Source organism: Choloepus didactylus, chromosome 8, assembly GCF_015220235.1.
Source record: "Choloepus didactylus isolate mChoDid1 chromosome 8, mChoDid1.pri, whole genome shotgun sequence".
In the NCBI taxonomy this organism is placed as follows: Eukaryota; Metazoa; Chordata; class Mammalia; order Pilosa; family Megalonychidae; genus Choloepus; species Choloepus didactylus.
In genome coordinates, this window is record NC_051314.1 from 59,366,237 (window position 1) to 59,392,593 (window position 26,357).

The window sequence follows — 26,357 nt, forward strand, 5'->3', positions numbered from 1 at the left end:
GAAAAACATCTTAAGAGTTAGGGAGTTAACTTCTAGTTCCAGATTAGTCACCACTGATTCAACTTTCTTTAAAGAAGTATGATTCCAGTTTGTTCTTGGTAAAGTGGTCAGCTGATTGAGGATGGAATTTAATACATGGTAGAAGTTTCTTTCAGGGAACTGAAAAACTACAGAAGCCAAGCATAAAACATTTATATGTAATGGAGATACAGATTACACACCAAATTGTTAGCAATATTACCACTAGGCGGGATGTGGGATGCTGGGAGAGAGGAAAATTGTTAAAGGGACTTTCATCTTTTTTACTCTACATCAAAGGCACAAACCAAATAGAAATTTGAAGTTTTGGTAGCATGAAGTCCATTGTTATGTAACAGTTATGACTACTCAAAGTTGTATGAAGACTTCATTTTAGTTTGCTCTGAACCTCTTTATCCATCAACTACACTTTTCCTCTTTTTCCTTATTTTTTTAAAATAAAAACCTATTCTGAATAAAGAATCTGCTAAAGCTAATCCCTGGATTTTACAATCAGTCAACAGTAGACCAAAAGTAATGAGCTTCAAATGAACTGTAAGCAAATGCCTTAGTTTCCTCAATTCACATGCTTAAGACAGTTCCTGATTTCTTTCGAAGCTAAGCATTGGCTTGCGTTTAAATACTACTACTGAAATCCACCCGACTGATCCTTTTTTTTTTCTTTTTTCTTTTATTTTCTTCCTGGAAATGAATGCAGGACTGGGTTCCTTTTGATAAGGTTTCATACAGAGTCAGAGGCTATTACAAACAAAAAATAAAACACCCAAAGAGATGTGAGAGAAAAGAAAATGAAAAAGTCTGTATTTACTAACAGAGTTCCTCAACATGTTGGCAAGAGAAAAAAAACAACTTGCAAATCATATGCATAGTAAGACACAGTTTATGTAAAAAAAAACCCTGCAAAACTATGTATTTTCATATGCAAATATATATGAATATAAATACATAGAAAAAAGGTAATTGAAGTGTATCAGAAAACAATAGCCACCAATTAGGAGGGGGCAATTTTAGAATATCTTTATTTTCTTTCTAGTCTTATTTTTTCTTATACAATTAAATATAAAATTAGGAATTTTTACATTTCTAGGAAGTACTAACATGTGATGGTTTCCTTAAAATAGCTTGCTACTGAAGTTTGGCAAACATAACTGTTGTTTAAATTTCAACATGATCATCCTTTTATCTCTACTATCCCACACCCTTCTCTCTTTGCTCTATACATGTTCAAATTAAGGAAATCCTATTAGCTTTTCTGAGTGCTTCATAACACTCAGAAAGTTATGAGTTGCCAGAAAGTTTCAAAATCAGTGGTGAGAACTGGTATAGGAGGAATAAAGGCCATTTAAGCCCTATCTCCTAACTTGTGTCTTTAATGTGATATATTTGGAAATATGTATCGATTCTGAAGAGAATAAGATGCTTTATGAGTAAGGTTCTTGATGGGTGTGCTGTGTAACAATAACTTGGCTATGTTCACATTTATCTACTGCAAAGAAAATGTTGCAGTAGAAAAGTTAATATTCAAAGGCACACTGAGCTCTTCAGAAAAGAAGTGATATAAAAATCCTGGACAGAAAAGCAGCACTAAAGGTCTATCAAATGAAAGCAGTATTTGTTTAGAAGAGAAGCATTTCTGTTTCAAATTGGAAACTCTTTAAAAAGAGTATTTCTACATTTTTTTATTGCATATAATACTAAAATTTTGCTCTAAATATGTGATTAACTTGTCTTCTTGAAAAAAGAAAAGTCAAAATCAGACACATGTATAGCATGAATTTTGGTCCACAACACCTAATACATTACTCTGCTATAGCTGGTTAAAAATAACAGATCATCAACATACTAGAATCAATGCCTACTATGAAATCAAGTAAATGTATATGCTCAATGAATTCTGGCTTTTAATGATTAAAATTTACATAATATATTTTGTAATTCAGAAAGAGTCCTTAAGGACCTCCTCAGTCTATCTTTAGACATTAATGTGAAGTTCCTGCTGATCACTACTACCTAAACCCTTTGCTAGATCTCAGCATCTCAAATGGGCACAAATTACATATTACCTCTTTGTCACACTATACCTATAAAGAAAACTGAAAATTCTCAAATGACCAACAGAAGTCAAAAGACAAATTTCAAAACTTGGAGGCATAAATCAAACTACTTCTGGAGACAATGTAAGTGATAATTATAAGGGTAAATTACATTATCAAGACATAAGATCAACATTCCAGATTCCTGATGGCATTTAAATATAGAAAATTACAAATAATATATGAGTATCACAATTTATTTTTTTGAAATGTTCTAAATATTTGGCACAATGCATAGCTTGTCTTATTTAGAAATTATCTGATAAAAGCAATGTATTTTTCAAAGCATTAAGAATAATTGCCAGCTTCTAAGGTTTTATACTGACCTTTCATTCCACTCCTCACTATCCTCCTTCCTTAGTTCCCCAATTTTATCTATCAATGCAAACCTAAACATTAAGTATCATTCCTCTTCCTTACTTTAATGCCAAATTAAAAGTACTCCACTAATAATATATGGCTAATATTAAAGGATTTCAATTTTGCTGTAACAGCCACAGCTTTAGAGTATTCTAGGGAGATACCCTAGAACAAAACAAATTCAAACACAAATATTTCATAGAATAATGTGATGCTTTTTTTTTAGGATTATGTTTTACCCCCAAATTGTTGCAATATACATTTTCTAAAACAGTAATCTTCCCATGTAATCACAAAGCCCAACAAGAAGCAGAATACCCACCATCATTACAGAAGCAATGATTGCGTAATTTTAACATAGTACTATTCAGTATTTTTAAAGACAACTTTAAACCAATTTTCAATAATACATGTTAAATGTATACAGTTAATAGCTGAAAAAAATACCTAACTACTTACTACCTATATTACAAAACACAGCAATTTGTGTCTTCTAATAGCACAACTGTAAGGACAGAAACACAAAACACACATTAAATTGAAGAAAGTATCAGAAAATTTTCCTCAGCCATGGTTTATATTTATCATTTGTTTATATACTACAGTTGATTGGTTTTCTTTCAGTACCCTTTTGTCATACTCCTGTCTAAAGACCTGAAATTTGAGCCTCATGGCAACAACAGGTATACCATATTATGTACTGGTGCTCTCGAATTAGCCTAAATTACAGGTGAAGAAAAAAGAATGAAATCCTTGAGGTTAAGATACACAGAATCCAACGTAGAGTAAAGAAAAAATATGGATATGTATGGAGAGTGGTTGGGCCCCACCAATAATCATCAGGCACCTCTGGAGCAGAGTCTCTTATTTGAACTTTATACCATTAAAATAGGGTCAAATATTGAGTGTACAGCTCTCCAACTTTCAGGTTCCATGAGTTTTTTGGAATAAAGCTCAATTTCATCTCTAACTTGTTATAAAAAATGTATTTCACTCCAGTGGAGAAGAGCTTATTTCCCACCTATACCAAAAGGATTAGCAAAACTCTTTTCTCTCTGTGAAAGAACCAGAAGGGTAAAACAGTTTCTGTTTCTGTACTTCTGATGCTTGCTGCCTCCCCCTCCCCCACCCCACTTCACAGAAAACCAAGAGATTATGCAGAGTACAGTCATCCCATAAAAGAAGACAATTTTAACTTACCTTCTCTAACTCTTTCCACACCCACCCTCCCAAAATTAGAAAGGTCAGTGTGTTAAGTTTGGCAAGGACAATACTTAAAGAAAGTAAAGTAAGGGCTTATGGAACACTTAATACTAAGTTGAAATTCTAACATCATAACACCAAGGTTGTCTATTTAACTTTTAACCCATTTGAGAAAGTTTAAGCTATTACTTCTAAAATATGGTAATACCTTTTCAGTAATTTTAACCTCCTAATTACTCATGCTAACAGCTTTCTTGCATACTACTGTTTTTTATAACAAGTAAATCCAGGGACCATTCCACTTTATCTTAGATATAACATTTACTAGATTTCCAGGCATGACAGAAAATGGAAAAATATATATATTACAACAAGAACAATTTCTGTTAATTTCCACAATCTGTGTTCCTTCTGTGAGCAGTGCCTGATTCTACTAAAATTAAAGTTCAGTCCTATGCTTTAAAAAAAGAGGGACTAATTTACAAAGTATACAAGAATATAATTTTATAATAAATCTTTCCAGTGTTTGCTTTAACTGCATTACATGAACTGCTTCCCTTCATAAAAACTCAGAAGGATAAACAAAATGAAACAAAACTTCTGTGTTCATCTCTGGCAAGCAATGAACAAACACCACTTGCTTACAAAAAGATGTAAAAGTGCTGCCTCAGGAGCATAAGCTACCACTAACATACTGTATGAATGAATCTTGGTTGAGTGCAGGACCTCTTTCTCTCTCCTCACACCAGTGAACCCATCTCATATAAAGCCTAAAAGAAAACTGAAGCTGTTACAGAAGTGAAACTCAGCATGCTCCACTTAAAAACTTCTAACGTAACCATTGTAAAAGTCATCTCTTTTATTCCCCCAAAAAACAAAAACCCAACCAAAAAGGCAAATGCTGCTACCCAGTCATCAGATGGATTTACAGAGGCAAAAAAATGTGACAACAGCAGTAGTTCAAGTAAAGTATTTGTGGAAATTTAAACACACTCACTTTCAAGTTAAGACAAAAGTGAAGGGGATTTATGATCTTATCAGATAGAATCAAAAAGCTTAGGCATTATCACTGAATGTTAATTCACTTTACAGTCATCAATAAGACTATTGTATATATTTTTGCACCTTGCGCTTGGAAAAGCAGATAAAATATTTAATATGTAATTTACACTGTATTTTACCAGCTTAGCATACAGGATGTATATAGATTATATCAAAGTAGTAGACAGTTAGGGACCTGTGCAAACCCTGCAAAAATAGTACTTCAGGTATCTGCTAATTAAAAATAAAAAAAAAAGTTTGTGTTTAGAAGTGATACAATTCAAACTACCACAAAATACAAAGGGCTGCAAAAATGTATACCATTCAACAACATATATAAGTTATTAAATAAAGAATTGATTTAAAAGAATATAAATGAAGCCTTTAAGTAGGTCTTTTCTACATGCATATTATTCCTCATTAAAGAAAAAAAATATGTAAAAAGGCCATTGGTAATTGCTTTAACATCCGTAGAAAATGCCAATTCTCTGGTCACAAACTCACTAAGTTTAGCACTTAAGGTCTCTGCAGTGTTATAAACGTAATTTAAAATACTGTTAATTCTATAACTCCATTGGTAAAACAATGTGACTTGGAATATGGCAGTCTTCATGTTGACAGCAATGATCCACAGTATTTTTTTTCTTTTCTTTTATCTTTGATTTTTTTAAATTTCTTATGCATGAATAGTTATCCAGAAGAACAGCACCCTCCACCACCACTCTGGCCTTGAGGTTCATCATCGATAATCTGTACACCTCGCCTTGCAGCTCCTGGTTGACTGGAACCATTGCCCTTTGCCCTTTCATCCACTTGTGCTGTTTCTATCATCCCTGCAAGAAGGAGAAACCAGAAATTATTAGTACCATAATCTTTGAGTATTCTCTTTCTATTTCAATATAGCACAACAGTAGATATTTCTGAGTGTCAACCAGCAAAGAAACTACATGTAAAAAACATTTTGTCAAATCACTAAATAGATTTACTTGCAAGTTTCAAAAAATTAGTATCAAGCAGCAAGTGTATTTATCCAACAGTATAATGGCCACAGTGACATCAATATGGAACAATAATTTTTGCTTTTAACAAACAACAGTACAGACATTTAATCATTATGATTTTTTAAGTCCAAGCTAAAAGTGACTTTAGGGTTCAGAATTTTTTTTTTTCTTCTACCAGAAATTTAACACTTTTAAGTAAATGTTATTTGAAAAGAATGAAAGCATTTAAGATGAGGGAAGAACAAAGCTAGAAGACTCTTACTATCTGATTTTAAGATAGTATCAAATTTCACTAATCAAGGCAGTGGGTAATGATTAAAGGAGAGACACACAGAGACTGGTGGAAGAGAAAACAGAGTCCAGAAATAGACCCACATATGTATGATCATTTGACTTTTGACAAATATGTTACAGTTATTCATAGAGAAAGGACAATATTTTTAAGAAATACTACTGGAACTGGACATCTATATGCCAAAATAAACTTTGACTCATACCTCACACCATATACACAAATTAACCAAAAATGCATTATAGACCTCAATGAAAAACCTAAAACATAAAATTTCTAGGAGAAAATCTTTGCAACATTGGGTCAAGCAAAGAGTTCTCATATAAGACACAAAAAAACATGTATCATAAAAGAAAATGTATCAATAGGACCTCATCAAAATTGAAAACTTCTGCTCTTTGAGAGACAATGTTAAGAAAAATGAAAATGTAAAACAAATTGGGTGAAATTATATGCAAAATACAGAGGAAGGAGGCGGGGCAAGATGGCGGACTGGTGAGCTGTATGTTTTAGATACTCGTCCAGGAAAGTAGGTAGAAAGCCAGGAACTGCGTGGACTGGACACCACAGAGCAATCTGACTTTGGGCATACTTCATACAACACTCATGAAAATGTGGAACTGCTGAGATCAGCGAAATCTGTAAGTTTTTGCGGCCAGGGGACCCGCGCCCCTCCCTGCCAGGCTCAGTCCCGTGGGAGGAGGGGCTGTCAGCTCCGGGAAGGAGAAGGGAGAACTGCAGTGGCAGCCCTTATCGGAAACTCATTCTACTGATCCAAACTCCAACCGTAGATAGACTGAGACCAGACACCAGAGAATCTGAGAGCAGCCAGCCCAGCAGAGAGGAGACAGGCATAGAAAAAAAACAACACGAAAAACTCCAAAATAAAAGCGGAGGATTTTTGGAGTTCTGGTGAACATAGAAAGGGGAAGGGCAGAGCTCAGCCCCTGAGGCGCATATGCAAATCCCGAAGAAAAGCTGATCTCTTTGCCCTGTGGACCTTTCCTTAATGGCCCTGGTTGCTTTGTCTCTTAGCATTTCAATAACCCATTAGATCTCTGAGGAGGGCACTTTTTTTTTTTTTTTTTTTTTTAATCCTTTTTTCTTTTTCTAAAACAATTACTCTAAGAAGCCCAATACAGAAAGCTTCAAAGACTTGCAATTTGGACAGGTCAAGTCAAGAGCAGAACTAAGACAGCTCTGAGACAAAAGGCAATAATCCAGTGGCTGAGAAAATTCACTAAACACCACAACTTCCCAAGAAAAGGGGGGTGTCCGCTCATAGTCATCATCCTGGTGGACAGGAAACACTCCTGCCCATCGCCAGCCCCATAGCCCAGAGCTGCCCCAGACAACCCAGTGTGACAGAAGTGCTTCAAATAACAGGCACACACCACAAAACTGGGCGTGGACATTAGCCTTCCCTGCAACCTCAGCTGAATGTCCCAGAGTTGGGAAAGTGGAGCAGTGTGAATTAACAAAGCCCCATACAACCATCATTTCAGCAGACTGGGAGCCTCCCTACACAACCCAGCAGCCCAGAACTGCCCTGAGGGGACGGCACTCACCTGTGACATAGCACAGTCATCCCTCAACAGAGGACCTGGGGTGCACGGCCTGGAAGAGGGGCCCACTTGCAAGTCTCAGGAGCCATACGCCAATACCAAGGACTTGTGGGTCAGTGGCAGAAACAAACTGTGGCAGGACTGAACTGAAGGATTAGACTATTGCAGCAGCTTTAAAACTCTAGGATCACCAGGGAGATTTGTTTGTTAGGGCCACCCCCCCTCCCTGACTGCCCAGAAACACGCCCCATATACAGGGCAGGCAACACCAACTACACACGCAAGCTTGGTACAGCAATTGGACCCCACAAGACTCACTCCCCCACTCACAAAAAAGGCTAAGCAGGGGAGAACTGGCTTGTGGAGAACAGGTGGCTCGTGGACGCCACCTGCTGGTTAGTTAGAGAAAGTGTACTCCACGAAGCTGTAGATCTGATAAATTAGAGATAAGGACTTCAATTGGTCTACAAATCCTAAAAGAACCCTATCAAGTTCAGCAAATGCCAAGAGGCCAAAAACAACAGAAAATTATAAAGCATATGAAAAAACCAGACGATATGGATAACCCAAGCCCAAGCACCCAAATCAAAAGATCAGAAGAGACACAGCACCAAGAGCAGCTACTCAGAGAACTAAAGATGAACAATGAGACCATAGTACGGGATACAAAGGAAATCAAGAAGACCCTAGAAGAGCATAAAGAAGACATTGCAAGACTAAATAAAAAAATGGATGATCTCATGGAAATTAAAGAAACTGTTGACCAAATTAAAAAGATTCTGGACATTCATAGTACAAGAGTAGAGGAAGTTGAACAACGAATCAGTGACCTGGAAGATGACAGAATGGAAAATGAAAGCATAAAAGAAAGAATGGGGAAAAAAATTGAAAAAATCGAAACGGACCTCAGGGATATGATAGATAATATGAAACGTCCGAATATAAGACTCATTGGTGTCCCAGAAGGGGAAGAAAAGGGTAAAGGTCTAGGAAGAGTATTCAAAGAAATTGTTGGGGAAAACTTCCCAAATCTTCTAAACAACATAAATACACAAATCATAAATGCTCAGCGAACTCCAAATAGAATAAATCCAAATAAACCCACTCCGAGACATATTCTGATCACACTGTCAAACACAGAAGAGAAGGAGCAAGTTCTGAAAGCAGCAAGAGAAAAGCAATTCACCACATACAAAGGAAACACCATAAGACTAAGTAGAAACTACTCAGCAGCCACCATGGAGGCGAGAAGGCAGTGGCACGATATATTTAAAATTCTGAGTGAGAAAAATTTCCAGCCAAGAATACTTTATCCAGCAAAGCTCTCCTTCGAATTTGAGGGAGAGCTTAAATTTTTCACAGACAAACAAATGCTGAGAGAATTTGCTAACAAGAGACCTGCCCTACTGGAGATACTAAAGGGAGCCCTACAGACAGAGAAACAAAGAAAGGACAGAGAGACTTGGAGAAAGGTTCAGTACCAAAGAGATTCGGTATGGGTACAATAAAGGATATTAATAGACAGAGGGGAAAAATATGACAAACATAAACCAAAGGATAAGATGGCTGATTCAAGAAATGCCTCCACGGTTATAACACTGAATGTAAATGGATTAAACTCCCCAATTAAAAGACATAAAAGACACAGATTCGCAGAATGGATCAAAAAAAATGAACCATCAATATGTTGCATACAAGAGACTCATCTTAGACACAGGGACACAAAGAAACTGAAAGTGAAAGGATGGAAAAAAATATTTCATGCAAGCTACAGCCAAAAGAAAGCAGGTGTAGCAATATTAATCTCAGATAAAATAGACTTCAAATGCAGGGATGTTTTGAGAGACAAAGAAGGCCACTACATACTAATAAAAGGGGCAATTCAACAAGAAGAAATAACAATCGTAAATGTCTACGCACCCAATCAAGGTGCCACAAAATACATGAGAGAAACACTGGCAAAACTAAAGGAAGCAATTGATGTTTCCACAATAATTGTGGGAGACTTCAACACATCACTCTCTCCTATAGATAGATCAACCAGACAGAAGACCAATAAGGAAATTAAAAACCTAAACAATCTGATAAATGAATTAGATTTAACAGACATATACAGGACATTACATCCCAAATCACCAGGATACACATACTTTTCTAGTGCTCACGGAACTTTCTCCAGAATAGATCATATGCTGGGACATAAAACAAGCCTCAATAAATTTAAGAAGATTGAAATTATTCAAAGCACATTCTCTGACCACAATGGAATACAATTAGAAGTCAATAACCATCAGAGACTTAGAAAATTCACAAATACCTGGAGGTTAAACAACACACTCCTAAACAATCAGTGGGTTAACGAAGAAATAGCAAGAGAAATTGCTAAATATATAGAGACGAATGAAAATGAGAACACAACATACCAAAACCTATGGGATGCAGCAAAAGCAGTGCTAAGGGGGAAATTTATAGCACTAAACGCATATATGAAAAAGGAAGAAAGAGCCAAAATCAAAGAACTAATGGATCAACTGAAGAAGCTAGAAAATCAACAGCAAACCAATCCTAAACCAAGTACAAGAAAAGAAATAACAAGGATTAAAGGAGAAATAAATGGCATAGAGAACAAAAAAACAATAGAGAGGATAAATATCACCAAAAGTTGGTTCTTTGAGAAGATCAACAAGATTGACAAGCCCCTAGCTAGACTGACAAAATCAAAAAGAGAGAAGACCCATATAAACAAAATAATGAATGAAAAAGGTGACATAACTGCAGATCCTGAAGAAATTAAAAAAATTATAAGAGGATATTATGAACAACTGTATGGCAACAAACTGGATAATGCAGAAGAAATGGACAATTTCCTGGAAACATATGAACAACCTAGACTGACCAGAGAGGAAACAGAAGACCTCAACCATCCCATCACAAGCAAAGAGATCCAATCAGTCATCAAAAATCTTCCCACAAATAAATGCCCAGGGCCAGATGGCTTCACAGGGGAATTCTACCAAACTTTCCAGAAAGAACTGACACCAATCTTACTCAAACTCTTTCAAAACACTGAAGAAAATGGAACACTACCTAACTCATTTTATGAAGCTAACATCAATCTAATACCAAAACCAGGCAAATATGCTACAAAAAAGGAAAACTACCGGCCAATCTCCCTAATGAATATAGATGCAAAAATCCTCAACAAAATACTTACAAATCGAATCCAAAGACACATTAAAAAAATCATACACCATGACCAAGTGGGGTTCATTCCAGGCATGCAAGGATGGTTCAACATAAGAAAATCAATCAATGTATTACAACACATTAACAAGTCAAAAGGGAAAAATCAATTGATCATCTCAATAGATGCTGAAAAAGCATTTGACAAAATCCAACATCCCTTTTTGATAAAAACACTTCAAAAGGTAGGAATTGAAGGAAACTTCCTCAACATGATAAAGAGCATATATGAAAAACCCACAGCCAGCATAGTACTCAATGGTGAGAGACTGAAAGCCTTCCCTCTAAGATCAGGAACAAGACAAGGATGCCCGCTGTCACCACTGTTATTCAACATTGTGCTGGAAGTGCTAGCCAGGGCAATCCGGCAAGACAAAGAAATAAAAGGCATCCAAATTGGAAAAGAAGAAGTAAAACTGTCATTGTTTGCAGATGATATGATCTTGTATCTAGAAAACCCTGAGAAATCGACGATACAGCTACTAGAGCTAATAAACAAATTTAGCAAAGTAGCGGGATACAAGATTAATGCACATAAGTCAGTAATGTTTCTATATGCTAGAAATGAACAAACTGAAGAGACACTCAAGAAAAAGATACCATTTTCAATAGCAACTAAAAATATCAAGTACCTAGGAATAAACTTAACCAAAGATGTAAAAGACCTATACAAAGAAAACTACATAACTCTACTAAAAGAAATAGAAGGGGACCTTAAAAGATGGAAAAATATTCCATGTTCATGGATAGGAAGGCTAAATGTCATTAAGATGTCAATTCTACCCAAACTCATCTACAGATTCAATGCAATCCCAATCAAAATTCCAACAACCTACTTTGCAGACTTGGAAAAGCTAGTTATCAAATTTATTTGGAAAGGGAAGATGCCTCGAATTGCTAAAGACACTCTAAAAAAGAAAAACCAAGTGGGAGGACTTACACTCCCTGACTTTGAAGCTTATTATAAAGCCACAGTTGCCAAAACAGCATGGTACTGGCACAAAGATAGACATACAGATCAATGGAATCGAATTGAGAATTCAGAGATAGACCCTCAGATCTATGGCCGACTGTTCTTTGATAAGGCCCCCAAAGTCACTGAACTGAGTCATAATGGTCTTTTCAACAAATGGGGCTGGAGAGTTGGCTATCCATATCCAAAAGAATGAAAGAGGACCCCTACCTCACCCCCTACACAAAAATTAACTCAAAATGGACCAAAGATCTCAATATAAAAGAAAGTACCATAAAACTCCTAGAAGATAATGTAGGAAAACATCTTCAAGACCTTGTATTAGGCGGCCACTTCCTAGACTTTACACCCAAAGCACAAGCAACAAAAGAGAAAATAGATAAATGGGAACTCCTCAAGCTTAGAAGTTTCTGCACCTCAAAGGAATTTCTCAAAAAGGTAAAGAGGCAGCCAACTCAATGGGAAAAAATTTTTAGAAACCATGTATCTGACAAAAGACTGATATCTTGCATATATAAAGAAATCCTACAACTCAATGACAATAGTACAGTCGGCCCAATTATAAAATGGGCAAAAGATATGAAAAGACAGTTCTCTGAAGAGGAAATACAAATGGCCAAGAAACACATGAAAAAATGTTCAGCTTCACTAGCTATTAGAGAGATGCAAATTAAGACCACAATGAGATACCATCTAACACCGGTTAGAATGGCTGCCATTAAACAAACAGGAAACTACAAATGCTGGAGGGGATGTGGAGAAATTGGAACTCTTATTCATTGTTGGTGGGACTGTATAATGGTTCAGCCACTCTGGAAGTCAGTCTGGCAGTTCCTTAGAAAACTAGATATAGAGTTACCATTCGATCCAGCGATTGCACTTCTCGGTATATACCTGGAGGGTCGGAAAGCAGTGACACGAACAGATATCTGCACGCCAATGTTCATAGCAGCATTATTCACAATTGCCAAGAGATGGAAACAACCCAAATGTCCTTCAACAGATGAGTGGATAAATAAAATGTGGTATATACACACGATGGAATACTACGCGGCAGTAAGAAGGAACGATCTCGTGAAACATAAGACAACATGGATGAACCTTGAAGACATAATGCTGAGCGAAATAAGCCAGGCACAAAAAGAGAAATATTATATGCTACCACTAATGTGAACTTTGAAAAATGTAAAACAAATGGTTTATAATGTAGAATGTAGGGGAACTAGCAGTAGAGAGCAATTAAGGAAGGGGGAACAATAATCCAAGAAGAACAGATAAGCTATTTAACGTTCTGGGGATGCCCAGAAATGACTATGGTCTGTTAATTTCTGATGGATGTAGTAGGAACAAGTTCACTGAAATGTTGCTATAGTATGTAACTTTCTTGGGGTAAAGTAGGAACATGTTGGAAGTTAAGCAGTTATCTTAGGTTAGTTGTCTTTTTCTTACTCCCTTGCTATGGTCTCTTTGAAATGTTCTTTTATTGTATGTTTGTTTTCTTTTTAACTTTTTTTTTCATACAGTTGATTTGAAAAAAGAAGGGAAAGTTAAAAAAAAAAAAAAAAAAAAAAAACACAAAAAACTAAAAAAAAAAAAAAAAAAAAAAAAAAAAATAAAAGAAAGTACCATAAAACTCCTAGAAGATAATGTAGGAAAACATCTTCAAGACCTTGTATTAGGCGGCCACTTCCTAGACTTTACACCCAAAGCACAAGCAACAAAAGAGAAAATAGATAAATGGGAACTCCTCAAGCTTAGAAGTTTCTGCACCTCAAAGGAATTTCTCAAAAAGGTAAAGAGGCAGCCAACTCAATGGGAAAAAATTTTTAGAAACCATGTATCTGACAAAAGACTGATATCTTGCATATATAAAGAAATCCTACAACTCAATGACAATAGTACAGTCGGCCCAATTATAAAATGGGCAAAAGATATGAAAAGACAGTTCTCTGAAGAGGAAATACAAATGGCCAAGAAACACATGAAAAAATGTTCAGCTTCACTAGCTATTAGAGAGATGCAAATTAAGACCACAATGAGATACCATCTAACACCGGTTAGAATGGCTGCCATTAAACAAACAGGAAACTACAAATGCTGGAGGGGATGTGGAGAAATTGGAACTCTTATTCATTGTTGGTGGGACTGTATAATGGTTCAGCCACTCTGGAAGTCAGTCTGGCAGTTCCTTAGAAAACTAGATATAGAGTTACCATTCGATCCAGCGATTGCACTTCTCGGTATATACCTGGAGGGTCGGAAAGCAGTGACACGAACAGATATCTGCACGCCAATGTTCATAGCAGCATTATTCACAATTGCCAAGAGATGGAAACAACCCAAATGTCCTTCAACAGATGAGTGGATAAATAAAATGTGGTATATACACACGATGGAATACTACGCGGCAGTAAGAAGGAACGATCTCGTGAAACATAAGACAACATGGATGAACCTTGAAGACATAATGCTGAGCGAAATAAGCCAGGCACAAAAAGAGAAATATTATATGCTACCACTAATGTGAACTTTGAAAAATGTAAAACAAATGGTTTATAATGTAGAATGTAGGGGAACTAGCAATAGAGAGCAATTAAGGAAGGGGGAACAATAATCCAAGAAGAACAGATAAGCTATTTAACATTCTGGGGATGCCCAGGAATGACTATGGTCTGTTAATTTCTGATGGATATAGTAGGAACAAGTTCACAGAAATGTTGCTATATTATGTAACTTTCTTGGGGTAAAGTAGGAACATGTTGGAAGTTAAGCAGTTATCTTAGGTTAGTTGTCTTTTTCTTACTCCCTTGTTATGGTCTCTTTGAAATGTTCTTTTATGGTATGTTTGTTTTCTTTTTAACTTTTTTTTCATACAGTTGATTTAAAAAAGAAGGGAAAGTTAAAAAAAAAAAAAAGAAAAACAAGGAAAAAAAAAGATGTAGTGCCCCCTTGAGGAGCCTGTGGAGAATGCAGGGGTATTCGCCTACCCCACCTCGATGGTTGCTAACGTGACCACAGACATAGGGGACTGGTGGTTTGATGGGTTGAGCCCTCTACCACAGGTTTTACCCTTGGGAAGACGGTTGCTGCAAAGGAGAGGCTAGGCCTCCCTATGGTTGTGCCTAAGAGCCTCCTCCCGAATGCCTCTTTGTTGCTCAGATGTGGCCCTCTCTCTCTGGCTAAGCCAACTTGAAAGGTGAAATCACTGCCCTCCCCCTTACGTGGGATCAGACACCCAGGGGAGTGAATCTCCCTGGCAACATGGAATATGACTCCCGGGGAGGAATGTAGACCTAGCATCGTGGGACGGAGAACATCTTCTTGACCAAAAGGGGGATGTGAAAGGAAATGAAATAAGCTTCAGTGGCAGAGAGATTCCAAAAGGAGCCGAGAGGTCACTCTGGTGGGCACTCTTACGCACACTTTAGACAACCCTTTTTAGGTTCCAAAGAATTGGGGTAGCTGGTGGTGGATACCTGAAACTATCAAACTGCAACCCAGAACCCATGAATCTCGAAGACAGTTGTATAAAAATGTAGCTTATGAGGGGTGACAATGGGATTGGGAAAGCCATAAGGACCACACTCCACTTTGTCTAGTTTATGGATGGATGAGTAGAAAAATAGGGGAAGGAAACAAACAGACAAAGGTACCCAGTGTTCTTTTTTACTTCAATTGCTCTTTTTCACTCTAATTACTATTCTTGTTATTTTTGTGTGTGTGCTAATGAAGGTGTCAGGGATTGATTTAGGTGATGAATGTACAACTATATAATGGTACTGTAAACAATCGAAAGTACGATTTGTTTTGTATGATTGCGTGGTATGTGAATATAGCTCAATAAAATGAAGATTAAAAAAAAAAAAAAAAAAAAAAGAAAGGAAATGAAATAAGCTTCAGTGGCAGAGAGATTCCAAAAGGAGCCAAGAGGTCACTCTGGTGGGCACTCTTACGCACTATATAGACAACCCTTTTTAGGTTCTAATGAATTGGAGTAGCTGGTGGTAGATACCTGAAACTATCAAACTACAACCCAGAACCCATGAATCTCGAAGACAGTTGTATAAAAATGTAGCTTATGAGGGGTGACAATGGGATTGGGAAAGCCATAAGGACCACACTCCCCTTTGTCTAGTTTGTGGATGGATGAGTAGAAAAATAGGGGAAGGAAACAAACAAACAAACAAACAAAGGCATCCAGTGTTCTTTTTTACTTTAATTGCTTTTTCACTTTAATTATTATTCTTGTTATTTTTGTGTGTGTGCTAATGAAGGTGTCAGGGATTGGTTTAGGTGATGAATGTACAACTATGTAATGGTAGTGTGAACAATCGAATGTACGATTTGTTTTGTGTGACTGCATGGTATGTGAATATATCTCAATAAAATGAAGATTTAAAAAAATAAAATAAAATAAGGTGGTATTGGGGGGGAAATACAATCAATGCAAACTAGAGACTATAATTAACAGAAACATTGTATTATGCTTCCTTTAATGTAACAAAGGCAATATACCAAAGCTAAATGCATATGGGGGCGGGGGGAGACATAGGAGAAGGGTATGGGACTCCTGGTATTGGTGATGTTGTCTGACTCTTTATTCTACTTTAGTTTAATGCTATCTTTCCTTTTGTGGCTTTCAAGCTGTCATGTTTTTTTCTTTCTCTTTCTTTTTTCTTTTTCTTTTGTCTACCTTCTTTGACTCTTCTTCCTTCTTTGTGGAAGAAATGGAGATGTCCTTATATAGATAGTGGCGATGGTGCTGAATATATAAATACGTGACTATACAGGGAGCCAATGATTGTTTACTTAGGACAGAATCTACGGTGTATAAACAAAACCATCTTAAAAAAAAATGGGTTGATGAAGAAACCTTGAGGGCACTATACTGAGTGAAATAAGAGACACATAAGGACAAATATTACAGGGTCTCACTGATATGAACTAATTATAATATGTAAACTCATAGACTTGAAATATAAGCTACCAGAACATAGAACAAGGCTAAAGAATGGGGAGCGGTTTCTTATTACGAGCAGAATGTTCAACTAGGGTTTACTTAAATGTTTGGAAATGGACAGAGGTGATGGTAGCACGTTGTGAGAATAACTAACAGTGCTGAAAGGTGTGTGAATGTGGTGGAAAGGGTAAGCTCAGAGTCACATATGTCACCAGAAGGAAAGCTGGAGGTTAAAAGATGGGAATGTATAAAACAGTGAATCCTGTGGTGGACAACGTCTGTGATTAACTGTGCATATACTAGAAATTCCTCTCATGAACTAGAACAAATGTATGACACTATAACTACAAGGTTAACAGCAGAGGGGCATATAGGAAAAAAATATATACCTATTGCAAACTATATACTACAGATAGTAGTATTTTAACATTCTTTCATCAACAGTAACAAATGTACTATTACAAAACTATGAGTCAATAATGAAGGGGGAGTGGTTAGATGTATGGGAGGATTGGAGTTTCCTTTTTTGTCTTTATTTCTTTTCTGGAGTAATGAAAATGTTCTAAAAATTGAAAAAAAAATTGTGTTGATGGATGCACAGCTGTATGATGGTACCATGGGCAACTGATTGCACACTTTGGATCTTTGGATAGTTGTGTGGTATGTGAACAATCTCAATAAAAAAAAATGGAAAAACAAACAAACAAACAAAAAAATACAGAGGAAAAGAAGTACTTAAGACAGAACAAGGGTTCTTAAATTTGGGTACAGAGACTGTTTAAAACATCTTAAAACATTGTTTAAAACAATGGTTTTTAAAAATTGAAGTGTGCAGTGTAATCCCCTGTGATGAAATTTTTTCTCAAAATTTCTGATTTTATATATATTTCACAGGTACAAAATAAATTAATACTTGTATGAGTTATATAATTTTTAATAAAATCTAGGGAATACTCAAAAAATTTTCAGTGAAGATGTGAGATTTATTGACATCTGGAGATCACTAATCTAGAGCCTGGCTACTCAAAATCTGATCTGAGAACCAGTATCATCACCACTTGGGACTTAATAGAAATGAGTCTCTAAGGTTTCACACCAGACCTACTAAAGCAAAATCAGCATTTCAAGTTCTCCAAGTGATTCACATGTACATTAAAGTTGAATAAGCAATGATCTACAGCAGTGGCTCTCAAATATTAGCTTGCATCAGAATCATATGGAGGGTTTGTTAAAACACAGATTCTGGCACCACCCACAGAGATTTTGATTCAGTAGGTTTGGGGGAGAGCTGAAGAATGTGCGTTTCTAACATGTTCTCAAGTGATGCTGATGCTGCTGGTTCAGGGGACTTCACCTTGAGATTCACTTTTCTACAAGACTTATGAATTACCTTCTGAAATTTGTAAAACTCCTATAATTTACTCCAAAATTTGTGTATATGTACATTTTTCTGGAGAGAAAAACCAGTTTCATCAAATTCTTATTTCTCTACACCCATACACCCACAGCATTATTTTGAAGCAAATCCCAGACACATTTAATTTTATTTGAAAATTATTTTAATATGTCCCTCTAAAAGATAAGAACTCTTTAAAAAAGCATAACCACAATACCAAAATCATACCTAAAAAATTAATAATTTCTTCATATCAAATATACAGTAAGCATTAATATATTCTCAATTGTTTCATACATGTTCTTTTGACTGGTTTGTCAAACCAAGATCCAAATAAGGTCCATGGATTGCAACAGGTTGTTATATCTCTAAAATGTGTTTTGGTCTATAAGTTCTACTTCCATTTTTACTTTTAATAGTTTTGCATTTATTTTAATGTGTATTTAGAACATAGTATATATATATATGATTTCATAGCCATTAGTTACTGCTTGAAACAGGGGCTAAAGTAAGTTATTCAAGCTTTAAAAAGTGATCCTCACATTTAAAGTGAGTAATTTTACACTGTGAAGTAAATAATCATAGATTCTAATAGACACTAAGTAAAAATCGATCAATGTGATCATTAACAAGGATTAGTAAAACATTACTTTATAAATATCGCCAATATTTTAAAAAGGAGCCATTCTGAAACATACTAGATCTGAATATACCTACTTTTACAAAGATCAAGAAAGAGTTCCTCAATTCCTTTGTTCTGTTTGGCTGAAGTATGGTAATGTTTTGCCCCCACAGATTCTGCATACCTAAAAAAAATGGAACATTAGTGATTGATATAAAAATTTTTCATGTTTTTGTCATGACCGTTATTTGAATTTTTTTATAGTAGCAATTTTAGAGACTGATTATGAATTAACCCAAGTTTAGTGAAATTAAGATTATATTGCTGCTTAATATCTTTATACATTGAATCAAATTTTACGTAAGAATACAAATCTAACAAGATTTGAAGTTCTTACAGGTTAATATGGAGCTCAAATACTTTTAAAAGTTTTTGTGACTGCCTATTTAATCATCACAGTTTAATATCACTCATATATTTTTTACTGAAATAAAAAAGGGTGAGAGTAGAATGTCTTTAAATATGTTAGAAACCCAGAAATTACCGACGTAAAATTTGATTCACTGAATCCAATAGCTCAGTCTACATTAAGAGGTTGGAATAATATCTAAATGGTGAAGCATGCTGTACAAACAGGAAGATCTTAATTTCTACCAGGGAATGACTGGGGAACATAACACTTACGATTCTGCTTCTTGAATGGAAACATGTCTCTCTTTTTCCAAGTCTATTTTATTACCTAATTCGGAAAAAATAAATATCAATTTTTAATAGACTCATTTTCATAACAAAATTAAGCCAACTCACCATATACAATTACCATTTTGATCACCAAGAAAAATATTACAAATCCTTGTTCAACTTATAAATGTCCTAGAACTATAAGGCTAATCCCTATGATATGAGGGTTGATCATAGCTGTCAAGATGAATGTCTCATCCTCCCTCAAATGATTTAAGGCCTATCCCCCCTGAAGTTGCATCCTCAGTCAGAGAAAACAACTTTTCCAAAGAGGGCAATATTCTTTGATTTAGGGTACACACTATGGACAACGAACCCCTAGGGAATTCTTCACCAATTTAAATGGTCAAAAGTGACAGCAAAATTTTCCATAGTTCACAATCAACTTAAGAGATAGTCAATAACTGAGAAAGGTTATCTTACTTATTACTAAAATACATTAGGTTAGTCTCTTGGATCTTAAGAATATTTTGGTTTCCTGACTGACGTATACTGATTAACATAAGAATCAGAATGTATGGATTAAGTACTCCACCACCATGGGGAGAAAACTGTGCTGTTTGTTTAAAAACATAAGAGAACTTAATATTTTACAGCATGCACATTCAAGATTACAGCAAATAACTTTCGTTCGCCTTAAACAATGGAACCAAACTGGGTTTACACTAAAAAGCCAGCAGAACAAAAATGAAGAAACTGCTTTTAGATTCTTTAAGGAATACAGGACAGAAGTTAAGGTGAGTTGGCTGAAAATACAGACTGCTCAAGGTAATGGAAGTAACAGATAGGAATGTGGGAGAAATACACTAGGGAAAGACATTTTAAGAAAATATTTATTTTTCTTCTATTATGACTTATAGGGAGAAAAAGAAACCTTGTAAATAAGGTCATTTTTTTCTTGAGTCCTTAGAATCTAGAAGACCATTTCAAATATATACATTTCCTAAAGCAATGGAGTAAACACCCAATGAAAGAACCCAGAGGTTCTGTAAATTAAAGACCTCAAATAATTTCAGCAACTAACTGCTAGCATCTGCAGGAACTATTTGAAAACCCATAGTCTCAGGATGACAGAGAGGAAAGCAGACTATACTAAAACTCAGTGTGTACCAGCAAATTAAGTAATGAACTTTTCCTTTTTTAAACATCTATTTGTTTTTCTCAGCAAGAAGTTCCATATTAGTTTTGATTTCCTACATTATAGTTTTCCAATTCAATTTTTAATTTGCTAAATATTACAGTCAATTCTGATAGTCACCAGAGGAAAAACAGATTGTTTTATGCTCCAAAGAATGCAAAAAGCACCACCTAGTGGCCAGTGGCTTGAGCAGACTGAGGCACAATATATTGCAACTAAAAGAGGTAAAAGAGAATTGCCCCTTATAAATAGCAAGGAGATTTTTGTTCGAATTAACCAAAACCCTATTAAAAATTTTTTTTTAGATCTTTAATTCCTCTTTTTCAAAATTCCACCAGAATCAGCTATAAAAAGAATGACAATAGGGAAAGTAGATAATCACTTTACTGCCTCAAATGAACATTTAGCGGAAATTATTCAGACATAACAAATTATTTAATAATATTTTAAATTTAACTATTTTAATAAGTTATTAGGTTATTAAATAGCTCTTTTAATAACAACTGTTATTCTATTAAAAATTTTTTTAATTCGTCTACTAAATTTTAACTAGTGCTTCTTTGTACAAACCAGTGTTCACACAGATTGTTAGCACCAACAAAGTCACAGAAAACTAACCTATTAGTAAATGGACATCCTTCTGAAGCTCAAAAACTTTTATTAGCTCCTGTATTCTTGTGTGTGTGTGTGTGGAATAAAACATATTAACATAGAAGTAATTACTTTCCAAGTACAATTTAACTAGTTAGCAAATTTCAAAGAATGTTAGGAGCTACATTTCCAGTTTCAGTTATTGCCATATTGTGAAACATAACATATATGCAAAAATGTGATAACTTTCAAAGTACGATTTAACAAGTAGTTATACAGGAAACTTCCAGGAATGTTATGGGTTACAGTTCCATATTTCAGGTATTTCCTTCTAGCTATTCTAACTAAGAAAAAGAAAATTATAGAGATCCAGTATTCTTAATCCTTTGTTAAATTCTATCTTGTCTTGTTACCCCTTCCTCTAGTTTAATCACTTTTCCAATCTTCAGGGATGTCTAGCCAGTGACCACCCTAAACTGTTCATGTTGAAAAGGGGTGTTCATTATGGGAAAAGGGGATGCATCTGGTTAATGTTCTTGAAGAGGCTATTGCCTCTGGGTTTAGGGGCTTAGCTGGCATGGGAGCTCTCAGGAGGATTTAAGTTTCTGAAGCATAAACTTAGTGTAGCTCCCATATTCTTTTAAAAGCAAGATAGTTAAGGGAGCTTTGAGGCTCAAATCTGTTTCAATACTACTATGCAAATACATAGGGAAATTTCTGATAGGTATTAAACACCTGAAAACAAGAACAACCATCAAAGGCCCAACTTGAATGTATAGTAAGTACTGAAGATTATAAACAAGCCAAACAGGCTGAGGCAAGAGGCGTAGGGAGGAGGCATGGGGCTAAACCTCCTGCCCAAAAATAATAAAAAGTTTATATTCTGTAAAAATATACATTTGCATTAGGAACATGAAAGGAACATGCCCGTTGAGAAGGGCATAAGGGCAAACAGTATAATAGTGATAAAGAGAAGCATATTTGGTTTAGACTGGCACAGTAGAAAGAAGCTTTCAACAGGCTTTTACCTCTGACAAAACTTGTTAAATCTGACCCACTTCATTCATAGCTGTAAGATGTTGGACAGATTACTTAACCTCTCTTAGCTTCGCTTATGTAAAGCTGTAGCTAACAAACCTTGCAGGGTTGATATGAAAATAAGATACAACATCTGTAAAAGGTCTGGCTATAGCACATATTAAATAAAGAACAGTTATTAATATCAGCCATACTCATCACAGTGACTGATCAAAGGAAAAGCAATACTGTTATGAGAGAATTAAAACCCACAAAACACATCATCTAATAGCAAGAGAACACATATTCTTCTCTAGTGCACACAGATCATTCTCCAGGATAGAATGTATGTTAGGTCAGAAACAAGTCTCAATAAATTAAAAAATAATATATCTTTTCCAACCACAATGGAATGAAGCTAGAAATCAGTAACACAAGAACTGGAAAATTCACAAATGCGTGGAAATTAAACCACACATTTTTAAACACCCAATGGGTAAAGAGGAAATCACAAGGGAAATTAGGAAATACCTTAAGGCAAATGAAAATGAAAACACAACATGTCAAAACTTAGGGGATGCAGCAAGGGATGTACTGAGAAGAAAATTTACAGCTCTAAAAGCTTACATTAAAAAAGAAGAAAGACTTCAATCTGGGACCTAACTTCAAAACTAGAAGAACTAGGAAAAGAAGAGCAAACTAAACCCAAACAGAGCAGAAGGAAGGAAATAAAGATTATATAAATGAAAGAGAGAACAAAACAAAACAAAAACAAAAACAAAAAACAATACAGAGAATCAATGAAACCAAAAGTTGGTTCTTTGAAAAGATGAAGAAAACAGACAAACCTATAGCTAGATTGACAGAGGACAAAAATAATTGACATCAGAAATGAATGGGGGGGGCATTACTACTGACCCCACAGAATTAAAAGATTAAGAGAGGATACTTTGAACAACTCCACAACAACAAATTAGATAACTTAGAAGAAACAAATTCCTAGAAACACACAAACTACATACACTGACTCAAAAAGAAAGAGAAAAATCTCAACAGAGACTTAAGTGAAACATCAATCAAAAACCTAACACAGAAAAGCCCAGGACCTGATGGCCTCACTGGCAAATTTTACCAAACATTTCAAGAAGAACTAACATCAATTCTGCTGAAACTCTTCCAAAAAAATGGAAGGGGTGGGAACTCTGCCTAACTCATTCTATGAGGGCAATATTAACCTAATACCCAAGCCAGATAAAGATACCAGAAGAAAATTACAGACCAATATCCCTTATAAATATAGATACAACAGCCTCAACAAAACACTAACAAAAGGAATCTAACAGCACATTAAAAGAATTATACACCAAGATCAACTGGGATTTATCTCAGGTATGTAAGGGTGGTTCTCTCTCTCTATATATATAAAATAATGTAATACACCACATTAATAGAATGAAGGAAAAAAACCTTAACTGACACAGAAAAGGCATTTGACAAATCCAGCACCCCTTCTTGATAACAACACTTAAAAACCAGGAATGGAAGGAATATATGCTTGATAAAGGGCATATATGAAAAATCTATAGCTAATATCACACTCAATGGTGAAGGACTGAAAGTGTTTCCTCTAAGATCAGGAACAAGACAAGGATACATACTGTCACCACTATTATTCAATGTTGTACTGGAAGTTCTAGCCAGAGCAATTAAGTAAAAAAATAAATAAAAGGCATTCAAACTGGAAAGGAAAGGTAAAACTTTCTCTAACACAGATGACATGATCCTGTATATAGAAAATCCTGAAAAATCCCAAACAAAGCTACTAGGGCTAATAAATGAACTCAGCAAAGTGGTGGGGTACAAGATTAACATGCAAAAATCAATAGTGTTACTATACACTAGTGATGAACAATTTGAAGAGGGAATCAAGAAAAAATTTCATTTATAATAGCAACCAAAATAATCAAGTATCTAGGAATAAATTCAAAGATGTAAAGGACTTGTGCACAGAAAACTACGAAACACTGCTAAAAGAAATCAAAAAAGACCTAAATAAATAGAAGGGCATTCCAAGTTCATGAACTGGAAGACTAAATTTTGTTAAGATGTCAGTTCTACCCAAAGTAAATAACAGATTCAATGCAATCCCAATAAAAACTCCAAAAACCTTTGCAGAAATGGAAAAGCCAATCATCAAATTTATTTGGAAGAGTAAAGGACTCAAATATCCAAAGCCATATTGAAAAAGAAGAAAAAAGTTAGATGAATCACTTTCCAATCTTAAAATTTATTACAAAGCCACAGTAATCAAAATAGTATGGTACTGACACAAGGACAGACAGGTAGACAAATGGAATCGACCTGAGAGTTCAGAAAGCAGCCCTCACATTTATGCCCAACTGATTTTTGACAAGGGTACCAAGTCCACTTAATAGGGTAAGAAAGGTCTTCAGCAAATGATGCTGGGAAAACCAGAGGTCTATATGCAAAAGAATGAAGGTGGACTCTTTCACACTAACTCAAATGGATCAAAGACCTAAATATAAGAACCAGAACTATAAAACTCCTAGAAGAAAATGTAGGGAAGCATCTTCAGGACCTTACGTTAGACAATGGTTTCTTAAGACTTTACACCTAAAGCACAAGCAACGAAACTGAATATAGATAAATGGGACCACATCCAAATTTAAAACTTTTCTGCATTAAAGGACTTTATCATGAAAGTAAAAGACAAAAACAACCTACTAAACGGGAGAACATATGTGGAAACCACATATCCAGTAAGAGTTTAGTATCCAGAATACATAAAGAAATCATACAACTCAAACAAAAAACCAACCAATTAAAAATGGGAAAAAGATTTGAATAGACATTTCTTCAAAGAAGATACACAAATGGCTCATAAGCACATGAAAAGATACTCAGCACAATTATCCATTAGGGAATGCAAATCAAAACCATAATAAGATCATTTCACACCCATTAGAAAGGCTACTCTTAAAAAACAGAAAATAACAATGTTAGCGGGAATGTGGAGAAATAGGAACATTTACTTATTGTTGGTGGGAATGTAAAACGGTGAAGCCTTTGCAGACAACAGCTTGGTAATTCCTCAGAAAATTAAGTATTTAATTACAATGTCACCCAGCAATTCTACTTCTAGGTATATACCCTAAAGAACTGAAGGCAAACTCAAATAGATATTTGCACATTGATGGTCATAGTGGTATTATTCACGTAGCCAAAAGATGGAAGCAACCTAAGTGTCTATCAACAGATTAATGGATAAACACACGAAATGTGACATACATATAGAATGGAATATTATTTGGTTGTAAAAAGAAATAAAGTTCTGATACATGTGAACACATGGATGAACCTTAAAGACATCATGTTGAGTGAAACAAGCTAAACAGAAAAGGACAAATAAATAACCTCACTGATATGAAATAATTAGAATAAGCAAATTTGTAGAGTCAGAAATTAGAATCCGGGTTAGGTGCGGTTAGGGAATGGGGAGTTATGCTTAACCAGCGTAGCATTTCTGTTTGTGGTTTCGGTAATGGATAGTGATGACGGTAGCACAACGCTGTGAATATGACCGACACTAACAAATTGTATATTTGAATGTCGTTAAAAGTGGAAATTTTAGGTTGTGTGTTAGTAGAAATAAAGTATTTTAAAAAACCAAAACACACACTCTGTAACATAGTGAACCCTAATGTAAACAATGGACTATAGTTAACAATACAATTATAATATTTTTTCATCCATTGTTAACAAAGGTACCACGCTACCGCATAGTGTTAATAATAGAGGGGGGTGGGAATTCTGTATTTTCTGCATGATTTTCCTGTAAATCTACAACTTCTGGTTAAAAAAATTTTTTTCTTTTTAAATTTAAACATCGCATTATCATATGATCTGGCAATTCTACTCCTAAGTAGTAGATCCCCAAAGGAACTGAAAGCAGGTACTCAGAAACAGTACTTGTACTGCCAATGTTCTTAACATTATTTGCAATAGCCAAAAGAAGGAAACAACCCACATATCCATCAACAGATGAATGGATAAACAAAATA

The 26,357-nt window shown here is 35.3% G+C and overlaps 1 protein-coding gene across 1 annotated transcript in view; it reads right to left on the minus strand.

Annotated features, from left to right (window-relative positions):
- Positions 1-1,030: 1,030 nt before the first annotated feature.
- RAB21 (RAB21, member RAS oncogene family) overlaps positions 1,031-26,357 on the minus strand; it is a 43,882-nt gene continuing 18,555 nt past the window's right edge. Inside the window, exons 5-7 of the mRNA XM_037846145.1 lie at positions 19,473-19,527; positions 18,884-18,972; positions 1,031-5,569 (exon numbers count right to left, since the gene is read on the minus strand). Of these exons, the coding sequence (XP_037702073.1) occupies positions 5,427-5,569; positions 18,884-18,972; positions 19,473-19,527 (287 nt within the window). The 3' untranslated portion in view covers positions 1,031-5,426. The remainder of the gene's footprint in view (positions 5,570-18,883; positions 18,973-19,472; positions 19,528-26,357) is intronic.